At 44.3% G+C, this 17,301-nt stretch overlaps 2 protein-coding genes across 4 annotated transcripts; one reads left to right on the top strand and one right to left on the bottom strand.

Annotated features, from left to right (window-relative positions):
* Window positions 1-549: 549 nt before the first annotated feature.
* On the bottom strand, window positions 550-10,758 carry kbtbd2 (kelch repeat and BTB (POZ) domain containing 2). Its single transcript, XM_051410762.1, has 4 exons — window positions 10,583-10,758; window positions 8,930-9,536; window positions 5,262-5,427; window positions 550-4,745 (listed from the first exon to the last, which is right to left on the bottom strand). The coding sequence occupies exons 2-4, from the start codon at window positions 9,100-9,102 to the stop codon at window positions 3,186-3,188; spliced, it is 1,899 nt and encodes a 632-aa protein (XP_051266722.1). The 5' UTR covers window positions 9,103-9,536; window positions 10,583-10,758; the 3' UTR covers window positions 550-3,185.
* A 13-nt stretch (window positions 10,759-10,771) lies between these two features.
* LOC127369402 (bucky ball-like) lies at window positions 10,772-17,031 on the top strand. 3 transcript variants are annotated; one of them, XM_051410764.1, is made up of 9 exons: window positions 10,772-11,139; window positions 11,221-11,684; window positions 11,737-13,184; window positions 13,303-13,452; window positions 13,536-15,020; window positions 15,141-15,242; window positions 16,139-16,228; window positions 16,683-16,752; window positions 16,875-17,031. In XM_051410764.1, exons 3-8 carry the CDS (start codon window positions 13,178-13,180, stop codon window positions 16,712-16,714), a joined length of 1,866 nt encoding a protein of 621 aa, XP_051266724.1. In that variant the 5' UTR covers window positions 10,772-11,139; window positions 11,221-11,684; window positions 11,737-13,177; the 3' UTR covers window positions 16,715-16,752; window positions 16,875-17,031. The 3 variants fall into 3 exon arrangements, with proteins under 3 accessions (XP_051266724.1, XP_051266726.1, XP_051266725.1); XM_051410766.1 differs by having other exon boundaries at window positions 11,221-13,003; window positions 13,149-13,184; XM_051410765.1 differs by having other exon boundaries at window positions 11,019-11,032; window positions 11,221-13,184.
* Window positions 17,032-17,301: the final 270 nt, after the last annotated feature.

Genomic DNA, 17,301 nt, shown 5'->3' with positions numbered 1-17,301 from the left:
AAAAATACAACGTTACACATTAACTTCATTAATCCAGTCATTTTTAAAGATCATTAATCGTATTTAAGACATTTTAAGTTGTAGCAGCAGAAATTATTACTTCAGTTCTCATTGCCTTGATCAATTATAAAACTAGTTTTTAAAATTGAATTGAAATTACAGTGTTTAACACTTTTAACTTTGCAGGTTAATGTTTGAAATGTCAATATGATGCCTGATATTCTGTAATAAATTATACTTTTTCCAACACTTTACTTACAGAAATATACGTTTTTTAATACAAAACCCTGCTTTTTATTTCACACAAGCACACGTAGACGAACTCTGCCTCAATAAAACAGTAATACTTGCATTTTTTTTAATAATTGTTAATTTTTGCTTGAAAACAAAGTAAACAAACATGAAAATCTGTCCAGATTCAATACCAACTTTTAGGTACCTGAACAGTTTGACAGCAAATGTTTTGAGATTCAACCCCCCATAACCTTACTGACCACTTCAAATAAACAAGTAAACATGTTTACTTAACAAAAAGCAACGAGGAGTCGGTTTCAGGAACGTTTTTGGTATGTTTTTTAATAAATTAACGTTCATTCAAAATACAGTGCCAAAGGAATATGATGCAGCCAAACATGCTAGTAAGGTTCGTCATGAAGCACCTGTGCTCATGTTTTTTTTTTTTTTTTTTTGTTTTTGTTTTTTTTTAAAGGTAGGAGGAAGACCCCGTCCCTCCCCAACCCGCCCCTCTCCATCGCTGCTGGCGGTTGCCGAGACGATTTCCATAGCAACAGCCGTGGGCCAGCCCTCTCCTCTCACAACCAATCAGCAGCAAAGATTCCTCAATATTCACTCGAGAAAAAAAAAAAAAAATTAAATCTGATAGGAAAATGGATTTCTACCCACAATCACACTACAGTAATGTCTGATATTAAATTAAAAAATAAAAGACACTAATTACAAAATAGACCTGGTTATTTTCCCCACACTAAAACAGTTATGAAAAATATATATTTTATTATATATATTTATATATTTCAGCAGCTTGGAAAAAAAAAAAATAATAATAAAAATGCATGAGCCCGAAACCTATGTTTGTACTGAGAGTGGAGGGGTGTGTGTGTGTGTGTGTGTGTTTGCAGAGAGGAAAACATCATGATCGTGTGACGATGGATGGAGTGAGGTGTAAACTGCTAGCTGTGTGGAAGACCTGTGTGCAGACAGACAGACACAGACAGACAGACGGTATAGTGGAGTCGGGGGTGGAGGACAGAGCGGTGAGGGAGGAGAGGTGATGGGTGACCGGACCTGCAGTCGCCCCTCTTTTAAACCCCTCTCCTCCTCTCACTAGTTTCCCCCGTCGGTCCTCCCGCCCCCTTCCGGAGAAAACAAACAAAAACAAACCGGCAGCCTCCGTTTCCTCTCGTCTGCGAGGCCTCGTGAAGACAGAGAGATGGATCCTGTTTTTTTTTAAACAAAAGGAAACGCTCTGAAATCTATCTCTCCGAGGATCAAACGCTCGCACCTGTGAGCTTTAAAAGTGGCTCTTCTAGTTGTTTTCAGTGGACGCAGCGGGCCTGGATTACATCAGTCAGCGTCTCAATCGAGTAATAATCCAAAGTGGAGCTACAACTAACGGTTATTCTCACTTCTGATCAACGGTTCGCTCTATAAAATGTCAGAAAATAGCACAAAAAGAAGTTCAACCGGATGCATTGTGGGTGGGACGTTAGCACCAGAACGACTGCTGGTAAAGCGGCTGGTAGAGATCGAACACGACGTAATGATTCACTGCTGAGCGGGCTGGTGAGTTATTTCACATCCTGTCCGACCGACAGTCGACGTTATTCAATCTAAAATCGTCACGTTTGAGAAGCTGGGCCAGAGTTTTTGCTTGAGAAACGACTTTAAACGATGACGTTGTTCGAGTCCGAACTTCTCACGGGAGAATTTAGTTTTAAGATTTTGGATTCTGACTGTCGGTCGGATGGATAAAGCTACTTAAAGATTAAAGCTTTGGGCTTTTGGCGACTTGTGGAGGTTTGCTTTTGAACATTTCTGACATTTCATAAACAGAAATTAGAATAAATGTGGGCAGATGAACCCTCCGTGCAGCTTTAGTCAAGACATAGTATTAATAGAGAGTGACTGTCTTATGAGCATCGACGGGTTCTGGAAACAAATTTACCTCCTCGGACAATAAAAAAAAAAAACGCATTTAATGGTGTGATAAAGTCAAACTGGAGCAGTGCAGGGTGGGAAATCAGCCGAATGCTGGTACATGAGAGCAGCTGGTAGATTTCAGACAGAATATGATTATTGACTACTGAGTGGCTGGTGAGTTTGAACATTTATTCATCAGCAGCTGGTAGACCCACCCTGGTAGTGAACCTTTAAAGCTCCACATCGACACAAACTTGTCGAACCACTCCTGCTGCTTTATCGACGTCTACGCCATCGATCCACGTAGTCCTTCGAAACAAAGCTCCACTACAACGTAGCACATCGAACGACTTACTGACAGCGAGAGGAGGAGTGGTTGGAGGAGTTTCTACGGAGTATTTTGATGTTTATATTTATATATTTATCAAAATACTTTATTATTATTATTCGCCACTGGAACCCGTTTACCTTTCTCAAACCTACAGGGAACGACTTTGATACTCAAACGATAGATTGTCAGCGGCGTGTTCCTTCATCAGTGGTGAGAGAAGAGAAAAAGAGCAGGAGGAGGAGGAGGAGGGAAGAGAGAGACGCCACAATCGGAGGGGCTGGGGGATTTTGGTACAGTTGCCATTGTCATTCCAAGGTTTACCAGTTAAGTGCATCATCACCCTCATCATCATCACAAAAAAAATAAAAATCAGCTGACGTTTAGATTATCACATTGTAGAAACAGTATGACAGACTTTTAATATCTAACAGATGTCACAACTGACAAAATAAGAAGAAAAAAAAAAACTTTTCAGATTACTAGTATTTCTGAGGGGCATCTTTCTGGGCTGCATTGTTCACCAGCGACAGCCTCCGAACGTCCAGAGATCCCTCCACAACACGGACAAACGTCAAACCCTTTTATATCTCGAGAGATCCGATCTGCCCCCCCCCCCCCTCCCCCTTCGTGTTCATCCCTCAGCGGTACAGATTTCCTGGTTCAGTCAGCGAGGTAGGGGAGCGGAGGTTAAGAGCTATACGTGAGGGAGGGTCACCAGCTCCCCGTCCACCTCGAACTCCTCGGCTCCGTCGGGGGAGAAGAGGTAGGTTGGGGGTTTCCAGGGGGACTCCTCCAGGCAGGAGGGATACAGCTTCCCCACCGCACATCGGAAGTCCTTGCCCAGATCCCAGAGCACGCGTTCGGACACGGGCTGCCGCAGGTACCAGCGGTCCAGCTCCAGGTCGTACTGGTAGATGGCGTACTTGGCGCGCTCGTTCATGTGGGTTTCACGCATGAAAATGCAAAGCGAGTTGAGCAGGACCACCGCCCGCACGCACGGGTCCGAGTAACGCTTGGCGGGGATGTTGGCGGCCAGGCGCCACTCGTTCTTGTTGACGTCGTAGATCTCCACGGTGATGGAGGAGCCGTCGATGGTGCTCGTGGGCAGGCGGATGCCGGAGTTGCTGACCACGTGGAGGCCGCCGATGTAGAAAATGAGGTCGCCGAAGGCAGCCGCGGAGGCGAAGCAGCGGCTGGTCTTGCGCATGGCCATCTCCACCCAGGTGTCGGCTCGGGGGAAGTAGCAGTACATCAGGTCGTGGGTCATCACGTAGATGCAGTCGTGCGCCACCACGGAGGTGCTCCAGTTCCAGGCGAAGGGCAGGGGGCTCATCATGCTCCACTCGTCCTTCTCGCAGTCGTAGCGCTCCACCGTGCGCTTGTTCAGCTCCCCTCCGACGTTATCGCCGCCGATTGCATAGATGTAGCCCTCGCAGTAGACCAGCGAGGGCTTGATTCGGGCACACAGCATGGGGGTTTTGGGTACCCACGCGTTCTGCTGGGCGTCGAACCAAAAGAAGCTATCGACCGAGTGGAAGACGGCCTGTAACTTTCCACTCTTGCCGTGGTTGGTGATAGTGTTTTTGAGAGGGATCTGTCCACCGGCGATGAACACGTCGTTGTCTGGCGTAACGAGGGTGCCCACCTTCTGCAGGTCTCCGGGGGGGTTGCTGAGCTTGTACACTTTCTCCGCCTGCGGGCTGTAACACACTACCGTATAAGGCAAGGATGCGGGCATTACATATCCCTCGTGTTGCGTTTCTGACATGGCCTCCATGAAGATCAGCATCTCCTCCTTCGTCATGCCTAACCGGGGTTTGAAGAACTTGGGCATGGACTTGTAGAGGCCCTGCACCACCACGGACTTGTCGTTGGGAGGCAGACCCTGGAACCAGGCGCGCTGCGTCACCTCGGACAGCGCGTCGATGCGGATCTGACTGAGCACGGAGGACAGGTGCTGCGAGCGCGCCTCCATGTTGTACTCCAACCACAGCATGGCCGCCTCGCGCACCGTCTCCTCCTTCTCCACGTTGAGGTTGTCGCTGCTCAGGACGTCTATCAACAGCTCGTGGGAGAGCTGAAGGAAGGACTCCTGCCTGTAGACCACGGGGAACTTGTGCTCCACCATGCGCTTGGCGCTCTGCTTTAGCTCGCTGCAACTGAACAGGTCGCCGATGCTCAGCATGCGGACGCAGTTCTCAGCGTTTATCTTCTTCACCAGATAGTCTCTGCACTGCAGCAAGACGTCCTCCACCTGAATGAGAGCGAGGACAAGAGACGACAGTCAGACACACAAAAGTAGAACATACCAGTTTAAAAGATGTAAATAACTAAATGTTGGCCACTTGGTAGAATACACTTATACTGAAAGCATACCAGGTTTGTTTTAGCATTCATAAAAATAACTTCTTACGATACAAAATGTGAAACAATGAAGGTTTCTTGATTTTCATATCACATTCATATTTAAAGGACATGTTTTATGTAAGTCCATCTCTCAATATGTTTCTGACTTCTCTACCACTTATACATTAGTTACTGATGAAGACATAAATCTTTCAAAACTACTATAAAGTTTCATTTATTTTAAAAAAGGTTCAGTAATTTGCTTTAACTGGAAAGGAAACTTTGCTGGGGACTATTTTCTGTGGTGTATTAATAACCATTCAGCAGCACAGAGGAATAAGATATGTATCCGTTAGCCGCATCAATTCATTGTTAATATTTTTCTTTTCATGGGATTTGTTGACAAAAAAAATATAACTCAGACCTGCAGGAAGCAGGCGGTCTCGTAGAGCGGCTCCACGGTGCTGTCGCTGATGGCCAGGTTGCCCGTGTAGGCGTAGGTGATGATGATCTGCAGGGTGGCCGGGTCCACGTTCCTCAGGTGGACGTGGGTCTGTTTGCTCTCACTGAGGCCACTCATGAACATCGCCCTGCAGGAACAAAGACAACAACACCACATTGTGTTAACTGTGTTGTAATAACTTTCAGCACCGGATTTCTTTTAGTGAAACCGGACTTTAACAACTTTAACATCACTTCAGATATACTTCTGTGCAGCAGAATGGAGATAAAACCCAGTGGTGATTTTAGATTAAGAGACAAAGTCACAGTGATGAAGGCACGGTTGGTTTAAGATGTGTTTAAACGAGGAGAAATTAGTTTATTTACTTGGGTTCTATTTTAATTCCAAACTGTTTGGTCCTGACTTCATGATAAACACGTAAAACTGGAGGACTTTTTAAAGAGTACAGCGGGTGATGAAACTCCAAATTCAAGTCTTGTTTGCTGTTTTTCTCTCCAAAGTTTTTCTTTTAAATAAACAGAGCCTCCTAATGACAGCTGGCCACTCGCCAAAGTGGCTGTAAAAACAGACAAAGTTACCAACCAGAATCAGGGGACCTGTAATCGGCTGCTGCAGCAATGCTTTTTCCAAGTCCTCCGAAAAGCAAAACCCAACGTTGACTCACTGTTACTAGAAAGATCTAGAGTGTAAAACTCTGATACGACACCAGATGCTTTTGGGATATTGTGATACATTTGTGGTATCGTTTCAAAAGCTAATAGGACAGCAAGTAACTTATCTTTATTATCCAGAGGTGGACATTTGTCTTTGTTTGATCAAAAACAAAGATACAACACGTAAAACAGACAAGCAGCTCGCAGTTCATGTCAGGCTTAAATCTCAGCATTTACTTTGTAGAGTTTTTATCTTTAATCATAAATTAGTTCGGTGAAAAGAGAGAACAGCAAAGGCAAGGTGAGCATTATTGATTAATCAGTTAACCGTTGGGTCAATGAGATGTCAACCCAACGATACTCCAGCTGCTCTCACAGAAGATGAAGAAAACCAGCACATATTTACTGACGAGAAGCTGGTATCCAATTCATTTTTGGTGTTTTTTTGATTTTAAAAACAACTTTCAAGCAAAGTTAAAGTTATCTTAAACGTATTAAGAGTGTGAAATTAAACAGTGGCCACCATTTCCACATTCCTAATGAGTTCTTCTTCCTTTAGAAACTATTGATCCGGTTATTGTCATTGACTCAGAGCCATACTATAAGCAGACAACACTGGACTTGGTCTCAAAGAGCAGGACTGAATACCACTGCTTTATTAGGAGCAGATGTTACGGCTGACTTGATGCTCGACAGCTCTTGTACACTGATTACAGAGTCCACCAACCCAGTTTCCTAATACTCAATTACAAAAAGGGACAGTCGGCACCTGTCTGGCGGGCTAACTGTGCACAGTTTCGCTCCAGCTGGGCTTCTCTCTGCTCCGACTCCCATGTTGCTGCAGCCTTGGCGAGCCGCCTACACTTCCACGTTGTCATTCACCGGAGCTCGGAGTGAGTCAGAGCCTCTTTAACCTCTTTCACCACATCGATTTCCCCGCATTTTATGCCTCTGTGGAGCGGTTATTGGCTCGAAACCGATCATTTGCATTCACCGCGGCGACGTCTTCTGGTGCCGAACGCTCGCGTCTGCAGCGATGTGTCGACGCCACGCTGTGTCTGTCAGTAACACGTCAAAGACCCGGCACCAGCGATACTGGCTTTCATTGTTTGTGTTTTCTGATTTTGAGGGTCTGTCAGTAGCTTCATCGTTGCCAAACTACGCAATTCTTCTGTTTATTCCACAGAAGATACAACCGCTGCTGAGGAATGTATAAACACATCACTTCCAACGGGTAAACGGCTCCAAGGGAAGGGCGCTGAACGATCGTGTGAATTAAATATAGATTTATTTCAGGGGGAATATCCTCAAATTGATTAGGCGATGAGGAAAGGTGTCAGAAATGTGTTGTTCCTGCTGCCATTTCCTCTTTAATATTATTGTAAATTGAGAAACAATTGAGATAATCGACCAATAATTTGTGGAATTTTAAGTAAAGATGGTCTCAAATGATGTGTTTTCATTGTCTTACAGGAAGGTAAACTGGATATTTTTGGGTTATGAACTGTTGGTCAGCAAAACAAGACATTTGTAGACGTTGTTTTGGGGCTCTGGGAAGTTGCGATGGGTATATTTCACAACTTCCTGACATTTTGTAGACAAAACACCAGAAAGGAACCGGCAGATTAATCAATAATGAGTGGCAGCACTTGAAAGCAGTTCATTTGAAGTTCTTATGTTATATTTTTCTACAATTTCTGACATTTTATAAATGAGATTAAGGATTAATTGAAAAATTAAAAGACAGATTAGACGATGATGATATATATTTTACTCTTAACCAATGATTTGTCTGTAAAACAAGCTCTGCCCTGCTGTACGGGGGTTTGTGGCTGTGTCAATGTGTTGCTCGCAGCAGGGGCTGAACCTGCCAGGCCCTATTACGCAACCCTGCAGGCATACCCCTGCACCCCCCTCCCTGTTTTTCCTCTCTTTCTTCCCCTTTCTCTCCATCTCTCACCAAGACCTACGTGACCAGACTTTCCCCTCCACAACACAAGCTCTCTCCAGAGTCTCCCCCACCCTCCCCCCTTTTCCCCTGAAGCAAGGCGTGCGAGGAGAGAGGGGAGGTAGAAGGAGAGGCAACACAGAGAAAGAGAAAGAGAGAGAAAGAAGGAAGGAGTAGCGGGTTTAGAGGAAGCGCTGTGACACCTCTGAACCCTGGAGGGGGAAATGCTTTGCGTGTTCGCACCAGATAACGAGTGCGTGGGAAACGGTGGGGAAGATCGCGGCGAGGTGGGTGTGAGAGAGGCATCGAGTTGTCGGGACCTTTTCTTGGAATGCGTGCGTGAGTGTGCAGTGGAAGGGGAGGGAGGGAGGTAGGGAGGGAAGGGTGAGACAGAGAGCTAGACAGGGTGTTCAAATGCAGCATGAGCTCCTGTCATGTACAGATGGACTATTCCCAGAGCCGGGGCTGCTGCTGCTGCTGCTGCTGCTGCTGCTCTGTCATATTCACCGCAGTGCACACACACACTTCATTATGCAATGTTGTGCGTACAAATGAGGCCTCCCTGGGGCCTTGAGGGATACGTCTGTGCAACTACAGGTTAGAGATAGCTTCATTTATTCCGTGTAGGAATGTATCAGAGACGGAAAACGACCGGCGCAAGAGGGAGACTCGAGCCCCGGCTTTCAAGGAAACACCATCCTCTTGGTTTCCATCCTCCACGTATGGAGCGGCGAACACTTGCTCTACAATGTGGTGCATTATTCATTGTAACCGTAGGAGGTTGTTGCACTTACAGACATAACAAAGTGTGCTACATAATGACAGCGTCGCTACACCTCGTCGTAATCAGACCGAGGGGGAATAATTGCTGTCCAACGTTGTACGGTGCATTATTTATTGAAACTGTAGGAGACAAATTCAGATGAGCTCTAAGCACACAAAGCATGGCCACAATAAAAACACAAATCCCCCGACGTACGACGTGAGTTATTCCACACTGGGGCTGACATCGGTGTGGTCGCACTCACCTGAAATAGGAGCTACATGTGGCCAGGACCATCTTGTGACACGGGAACTCCGTGTCCTCCACCAGCAGCACAACGTCAGTCAGTAATTTCTGTTCGTAAAAGAACTTGAGCTGCTCCAGCAGGGAGACAGCGTAGTCCGTGTTGACCGGCCTGCGCTCACTGAGATCCGACATGGTTGCATCCCATGAATCGCGCCCCAGTTTTGAAAAGTCTCACGGCCGGCAGAACCGGACTCAAGCCAACCAGGAGAAGAAAAAAAAAGATGTAATAAAGGATAAACCGGGCGAGGGGGGGGGCAGGGGGTGGGGGAGAGCTCTTCAACACCTCCACTGGCCCATGTGGAGGTGTTCAACTCCTATGTGGAGAAAAAAAAACAACAATTCAGCTGGTTCCTCCGCTTGGAGAGGAGTTTGAAAGATGAGATGAGGAAGGCGGTGGCGTCGTCACAGTCAGGCGTCCGGAGGATCGGCGTCCTGGGTGAGGAAAGGGGCGTTTCCCCCCCCTCCGGTCGTGGATCTATCTAGCCGTCTGAGGTCATGCGGCGAGGCACTGGGGAGGCGGAGGTAGAGGGAGAGCACTGTCGCAATACTGCTACATCAGTGCTCGTCTGAAACACACAGGAGGAGAAAGAGAAAGAGAACAATGATGAGTTTGAGAAGAAGTTTTAGTTTCGGGAACATCAGAGCAACAAACATCCCGAATCTGGACTCCCTCTGCAGGTCACCCTCCCTCCATCCCGTCTCTGGGCACCGAGTATCTTACAAGGAGGGCAATTACCTATCGATTGACCTTACATAAAATAAGACATCGCTCAAGAGTGAATCACACACAAACTAAATGACTTTGAGCCACAACACAAAGCACAAAGCACCGGGGGAGGGACGTCTGTGAGCAGGTCTGATACCTCCACAGACCTCCTACCTGGTGTCATCTTCAACACCTCCGTTGAGAGTCAGAATACCTTTATATAAATATATAAATGTGTGTGTGTGTGTGTGTGTGTGTGTGTGTGTGTGTTATGATGTGGAGTTTAAATATCTAATCAGAGAAAAACAAACATGAAGACACAAAGAGGAGGAGGCGTTAGCACTTTCCACCATCACAACAAACCCTGTCTGCTACCTTAAAAACATGGTAAACAACAACAACAACAACAACAACACACACACACGCACACACACACGCACACACACGCACACACACACACTCCCTGTAGCTTAGCTTCCCCTCCATCCTCGTCTCTCTCTCTCTCTCTCCTTTTTGTTTTAATCAACCCGACCAACACAACCTGATCAGCTGGCTTCGATGTAGCGTTACGTTAACTACGGTAGCTCGTAAGCACCCCCCACCCCCCCTACCCCCCCTCGCTGCACAGTTCCGGGGTAACGTAACGTTAGCTGTTAGCTGCTAACGAGGTAGCCAGGCTGTTGATGCGCGCTAGCAAACTGAAGCATCAGCTAAACTGAGACAAAACTGTTTCCACAAATTACACTTAAAGCCCCCCCACCCCAACCTCACCCAACCTCACCCAACCTCACCCCCCACAAAAAAAAAAGAGACAGCGGCCATGCTGCTAGCTACAACTAGCTAGAAGAGCTAAATAAACCTAAGCTAGCCAACCTGAATGAGCCTCTTCTGTTTTTTTAAGTTTACCTCCAGAACGAGGCTGAACCCGCGTTCAGGGTGCGGGGCAGGGCGGACCGCACAACCCCCCGGGGGACCGACCCGATGCCGTCTCTCTTCAGCAGGAAGGGCCGAGTGAGCTCCTGAAGCCGAGTTCAGACATTAAAGTGTTTGTGTGGAAGCGCCGAGCAGCGGACAACCTCTCCGCGCCTGCAAAGACCACAGGCCAGATCAGGGTACTGCGCATGCGCCGAGTACCCCGGATAGGAGAGGAACAGCGACCTCTGCTGGACGGATGAGGGAGTTTTGAAAACAACTACCACAGAGGAGTTTATGAAGAGGATTCACAGTTTCATTGTGCTTTATATTCAGGCCAAGTATTAGACACGTTAATAATTCTACTGCACCATAAAAAGGACATTTTACAGCAGTTATTATGTTACATTCAACTTTAGATAAGATGTTCCTTTATTGATCCCTGTAGATAGATAGATAGATAGATAGATAGATAGATAGATAGATAGATAGATAGATAGATAGATAGATAGATAGATAGATAGACTTAGACTTAGACTTTATTGATCCCTGTAGATCGATAGATAGATAGATAGATAGATAGATAGATAGATAGATAGATCGATAGACTTAGACTTTATTGATCCCTGTAGATAGATAGATAGATAGATAGATAGATAGATAGATAGATAGATAGATAGATAGATAGATAGATAGATAGATAGACTTAGACTTTATTGATCCCTGTAGATAGATAGATAGATAGATAGATAGATAGATAGATAGATAGATAGATAGATAGATAGATAGATAGATAGATAGATCGATAGACTTAGACTTTATTGATCCCTGTAGATAGATAGATAGATAGATAGATAGATAGATAGATAGATAGATAGATAGATAGATAGATAGATAGACTTAGACTTTATTGATCCCTTTGGGATGACTCCCTTGAGGAAACTGGATTTCCAGCAGCTTACAAAACACTTGTATAGAAAATAAAAGAGGTATAAAAGAATACAGTATAAGATAAACAATATAGATAGATAGATAGATAGGTAGATAGATAGATAGATAGATAGATAGATAGATAGATAGATAGATAGATAGATAGGTAGATAGATAGGTAGATAGATAGATAGATAGATAGATAGATAGATAGATAGATAGATAGATACTTTATTTATCCAGAGGGAAATTCAAGCATCCGGTAGCAGCATACACTAGATACATACATGCGTTAAACATACATTACAATTAAAATTAACATTCAAATTAAAATAAGAACAGTGCAAATGGTGCGAATGGAGGAGGAAATTGTAAGCGCTGTATGTACAGTCTGATGACCAGGGGGACGAAAGAGTAGGAGGAATTCTGCAAGAGTACAGACGTAGTATTGAAGTACAATAAGAGATCACAAAATAAGAATATTACAAACTACAATCGAAGAGATTGTTTATACAGACTATAAATTAAAAGTATATACACAATGTGCAATATGCAAGTAAAAATGGTGCAAATATCTGAGCATGTTTGACTAAAAACTAAACTGCACATGTGCAACTTAAATATAAAAAGTTTGTGCAGAGTAATGTACATATGTACAGGGATATAAAAAAGAATATATATATGAATATGCTAGCAAGATATATGAAGTATGAACAGATTAAAGTGAATACACTAAGATATATATTAGTTAATACATTTAAAAAAACAAAATAATGATTAAAAAGATTCTTTATTTTTGGCGTTTGGTAAAAGTGTATGGAATATTTCTGAAAGCCTGGTATTATTATTATATATTATTGATTTAGGGTTTTTTTGTGTATCTAGGTCAGACAACACAGAATGAGAAATATATATATTAAAAAAACTATTTTAAACACCAATATAACAAAAATGAAAGAAATGTAGAAAGAAAGACAAAAAAATAACAATAAATAAGTGAATGCTTTGTACTTTGAATCAAATAGAGGTCTTCTGTTGGGGTTTTCTCTTTATTGCAAATCGTAATTTTGGGGGATTTTTATGCTAAAATTGGCTGCCAAAATATAATGACATTGTTGTCCTCTGTAGAAAGAAAATACAATTGAACATGTGGTTTATTTGGTGCCTTGATGCATCGATTATGATGTGGTTTTTATAAGCCATTGTGCAGCCAACACATTTTATGATGCAGCCAACATTTTAAAAGACAATTTGGACATATAAAAAAAAAAAAGCTGTTAAAATTAAATGTGGTTTTTTTTTTTCCCTCCAGGATTTTTATTGTCTCTATTTCATGTTTTTGTTGCTCCATCCAACATCTCCATCTGATCCTGCTTTAAGTGGCCTTATTGAACCCCTCAGCACTGACGTGTCCGCCTGCACTTGAAGGCCGCAGCAGGTGTTTCCTATATGACTTAATGAGCGGAGATGTTGGGGCTTTTGTTGGTAGGACGATATGCGCACCTGAGAGTGAAGCGTTTCTACTTCTGTTTGTTTATCGAAGAATCGACTGTAAAGTTTCCCTCTGCTCGTCCGACGCTGGCTGACGTTCACCGGGTTTCTTTCCTCTGCGGCGTTTTATTTCTGACAGGTTGAGCAAACACGAGAGAGGGAGAGAAAATGGACGGTAAAGGGTTTTTCTTTTTGTAATTACACATTAAAAATACTGGTTTAATAACGTTTGAGTTGTGTAAACTATGTAAACTGTGCTTGAAACTAACATTTAAAACTGCTGCTTCCTGCAGATGGAAGCAAACAACCACACACATTTGGCGGACAACAGAGAACTCAACATCCCAGACCTTTTTTCTACGTGCAGCCACCGTCTCAGCCTTACTACCTCTACCAGCACTGGCAGATGAACAACCCATACAGTCAGTATGGTTTTCCTGGAGGTATCAAGCTATTTAAACTTTCTCTTTATTGTATTAAACAAGTCTTTATTGTCTGAAATCTAACTCTCATCTACGTTCCCTAGGTTTTAACTTTGGCCGTCCCTGCATGAACCCCTACCAGTACATGCAGTACCCTGGGTTTGTTTTCCCACACGCCCCGATATATCCAATGGACCATAGGCGAATGTTTGAACCTCGGTTCCACGCTCCTCCTCCCTGGGGTGACGTGCCCCGCCAGCAGTATCACCCGCAGCCTCACGGCCGGCGAGAAATGGCCTGTTCAGAGGCTCAGACCGACCCCAGCGACGCCATAACCAAGCTCATCGAGTGCCTGGATAAGATTCGAGGTGGTGAGCTGCAGGGAGCCGAGAGAGAACTGGACTCTGGTGTCGCCTCACAGTCCTCGGGGATGTTTTCTCCAGGAGAGGATAAGAAAAGAGAGGAGCAGGGTCACGTCCTGCCCTCGGCGCATGACAGCAGCCGTTTGGAGTCTCCGGCTGTGACCTTCAGTGACTCCACGACGGCGGTGTACGACGGCGAGTCCAGCCAAAGGAGCTTAGATGGCCTGAGCCCTCAGGAATGTTGGTCAGGAGGACTGGAAGAGGAGTTGCCTCTCGACACCTCCTCTGTTCACGAAGAGTGCTCTGAGCTTGAGCAGCCCGCAGCAGATGAACGCTTCCTCGCTCTTGAAAAAGCGGAGGCCACGGATATCCAGTCAGATACCTCGGTGACCGATCCAAGCGTTCCCAAATGCCATACTGAAGAGCTCCAGAAGCAAAGAGGGGATCCAACCCTGCCTTTAACCCCATCAGTGCCATCTTCCTTTACCGCCTGCCAGCCAGCGCTCCGAGACACCAAAAGTGGTGAAAAAGCCTCAAAACCAGAACATCAGAAAGCCGATCAAAACTACCAGATCCTCAAGCTGCCCTTCGAGAGGGTTTTGACCCCTGGAGATGCTGCAGTCGGCCACCTCTCTTCCCCCGCTGCGCCCTACTTCTACAACTACCCCGTCATGCACACCACCCATGAGCGGATGAGCGTGCTCAGTCCGTCGCTGGACGAGCTTTCCTCCAGAGACGAGATGTTCTCCACAGACCTGGACGATACGGATCTCTTCCCGAAACGCGTGTATACAGGCAGGAGGCTTGCAGAAGTCGTAGGCGGGTCTCCGCAGGCTGCCGAAGAAGCAGAACCTGTGTGGCCACCTGGTTCAAAGAGGTTCATGTGCGCCTGCTGTGGGAAAAGCCTCGCTAAAGGGGTGAGCAGGAGCAAAGTCCACACCTCCAAGATGTACAGGGATGAAGCCGGAGACTCCGAGGAGGAAAGCCGATATGGAAGAGGGTGTGAGCAGCCCGTCAGAGTGGTTGTGAGGAAGCACACTGCGCCCAGGAAGCCCCATTCTGCCCCACTGAGACATGCTGCAAAACCTTGGTATAAAAGAGGCCAGTACAAAGATCCAGTAGAGCCGGTCAACCAGGAGGAAGGTCATGATCTTTGTCAGCAGGAGCCAGCCGATGGCGAGATTGGAGAGTTGACTAGTAGTGAGCTGCAGTGCAGAACATGCCAGGGTAAGTCTCTGCCACAAATGTCTTTTCTTTGACGTCTTCAGTCGACTTCTATCCTAGATATGTGTTTTAATTGTGTTATCGTGTTCGAGTCATGTGCTGAATGTGTGAGCTCTTCTGTAGACAGACTCTGCAGAGAAGATGTGACCACGTCCGACCAGGGCAGGTGGGGAGACGGTGACGTGATTCCCAGGAGGAGACAAGCAACCCCTCTTCAACGACAAGGTTGAATTTAGCCGCTCGAACAAAGTTTCCTAAACTAACAAAAGTTTACTCGGCTCATCATTTTGCATGTCTTAATCAATCTGCCCAAACAGCTTGTGCAGCATAATTAGAATTTTGCAGCCAAGTTAGAGCAGTTTTGTTCCAAAACGTATTAATTTACCCCTTTTTTTTAATGTTTGTGAAATGCTGAGATGGAACCACAGAGTCTAAAGTTGTGAGCACAATATTCAACCAGCTACCAGCTCCAAAGATTATCTCAGCAAAGGTCCCAAAAAATGGCTGCAGTACTTATTGCACTATATTTATGTTGAGTGACTGAATTTAAGCCACAAAATGATTCATAGTTTATTGCTCAAACTGTTTTTTTTTCCTGTAGAAAATAGTTAATTTGTGAACAAGCTACTGTTTTTGTAATACAGCATGACTCACACCTATGAATTCAGTTAAATTTTGTTAGAAATCTGTCCGAAGATGTAATTTATAACTTTACAGCTTTAAAACCCAAAATCAAACACATTTAACCTCATACCTGTAGTGCTCTTAATCCACCTAGATTGTTTTGGTGTGAGTTGCTGAATATTGGAGATAATGGCCGTAGAGATGTCTGCCGACTCTCCAATATCACGGAACCAGACGGCCGTCGGCTTGTGGTGCCAAAAAAATACTTTTGAAAGACTCAACAGAAATGTCTCTTATAAATCAGGACCTCTTTATAAAAGATAACACACAGACTGTGATGTAGCAGGTGTAGTTCGGTTGAAAGAAACTGCTCACAAGAGTTTCAGTTTCCATTTTCAAATTGTATATAACACATGCTTCTTCTCTTCCCTTTTTAATTCATTCTTCAAATTACAGATAACTTTTCATTGTTGTGTCTCTGCTATTTTATTCTATAGAGATGAGCACTCAGAGGAAAGTGATGTACCACAGGCCAAGAGACGAGGACAATGATGACGATGAGCCGCCACCATTACACTGGGAGAGAGGTTAATATCTGATCATTGTAATTTTTTTTATTTTTTTATTTTAATGCTCAGTCTCGGCAGCAGATACAATATATCATCAAATGAAAAGGCAAGTAAACAAAAACAGTTATTAAAATACAGGTAAATATACAGATGATACAGTAATTGCAGCTACCTCAGTCTCTTTATTTATTGATCATTACTGTATCATAAAACTCCAGCTTTCCTTAAGAGATTTAATTTTTCCATAGCGACACATGATGATAGATCCTTAATATACTGATCCATACTTGACGTCTTTCCGTCGTGTAGCTATTGCTCTCTTAGCTTGCTTGGGACATGGGTGGTTTGTCGCTCTTCTTAGCAATAAAATCACTTGGATAAATACCCAGAATGCCTAACTTTGGCAAACAAGGGACATTGTTATCTCTGACCTTGCTTTCATTTCTCTGAATGTGATTTTATTCTTTGTCAGGCTCTACCGTGAGAGGAGAACCAAGATGTTGATGCCCCCGGATTGACTTTCGAACAAAACGTGTTGAACTGTAGGTGAAGAAGATGAAACATTAACTCTACAGGGGATCAGTTCACACACACTTTTCAATATGTTCAAACTTCTCTCTCGTCAAAAATCCACTTTTAACTAAATGTTTTCTTTCCTCCTCAGGTCCCCCCCAAAAGGTGTATTTGTTCCAGGATAATGTAATTTAATATTTAGAGCACCAGGTGAAATGCACTGCACAGAAAGCCTCTTTATGTTAGATAAAAGTAAAAAAAAAAAATGGTAAAAGGAATGTATAAAGTTTCTGCAGTGACACTGCCGTGCACTATTCATGATTTATGAATTTCACAAACAGGCAAATGGGCTGAAAAGGTTGTGTTGCAGATGATGGTGTGCCACTGTTTGGGGCCAGTCCAATAAAATATTGTCATTATTTAAACGTTGTGTTGAATCATTTTTATATTATAACATCTTAACAGCTGTTCACATTGTGCTCAGATTTACACTTTTGTATAATGAGGGATAATGTGAGTTATTCCGATGTCTAGGTGACATTTTGGGTGACAGTGATCAAATTTAAACCAATCAAAAG

The sequence above is a fragment of the Dicentrarchus labrax genome, unplaced genomic scaffold (assembly GCF_905237075.1).
Source record: "Dicentrarchus labrax unplaced genomic scaffold, dlabrax2021, whole genome shotgun sequence".
NCBI classification, from domain to species: domain Eukaryota; kingdom Metazoa; phylum Chordata; class Actinopteri; family Moronidae; genus Dicentrarchus; species Dicentrarchus labrax.
Note: the sequence above shows the minus strand (reverse complement) of the source record. Positions and strands in the feature narration are given on the sequence as shown.

Bases quoted from the DNA above. Each gene is read 5' to 3' on its own strand.
- kbtbd2 (XM_051410762.1), bottom strand. From the start codon at position 9,102: ATGTCGGATCTCAGTGAGCGCAGGCCGGTCAACACGGACTACGCTGTC. The intron at 5,428-8,929 runs GTGAGTGCGACC...TTGTTCCTGCAG, and splicing joins ACATGTAGCTCCTATTTCAG to GGCGATGTTCATGAGTGGCC. The intron at 4,746-5,261 runs GTCTGAGTTATA...GCTCTCATTCAG, and splicing joins AGACCGCCTGCTTCCTGCAG to GTGGAGGACGTCTTGCTGCA.
- LOC127369402 (XM_051410764.1), top strand. The intron at 15,021-15,140 runs GTAAGTCTCTGC...GCTCTTCTGTAG, and splicing joins GCAGTGCAGAACATGCCAGG to ACAGACTCTGCAGAGAAGAT. The intron at 16,229-16,682 runs GTTAATATCTGA...ATTCTTTGTCAG, and splicing joins ACCATTACACTGGGAGAGAG to GCTCTACCGTGAGAGGAGAA.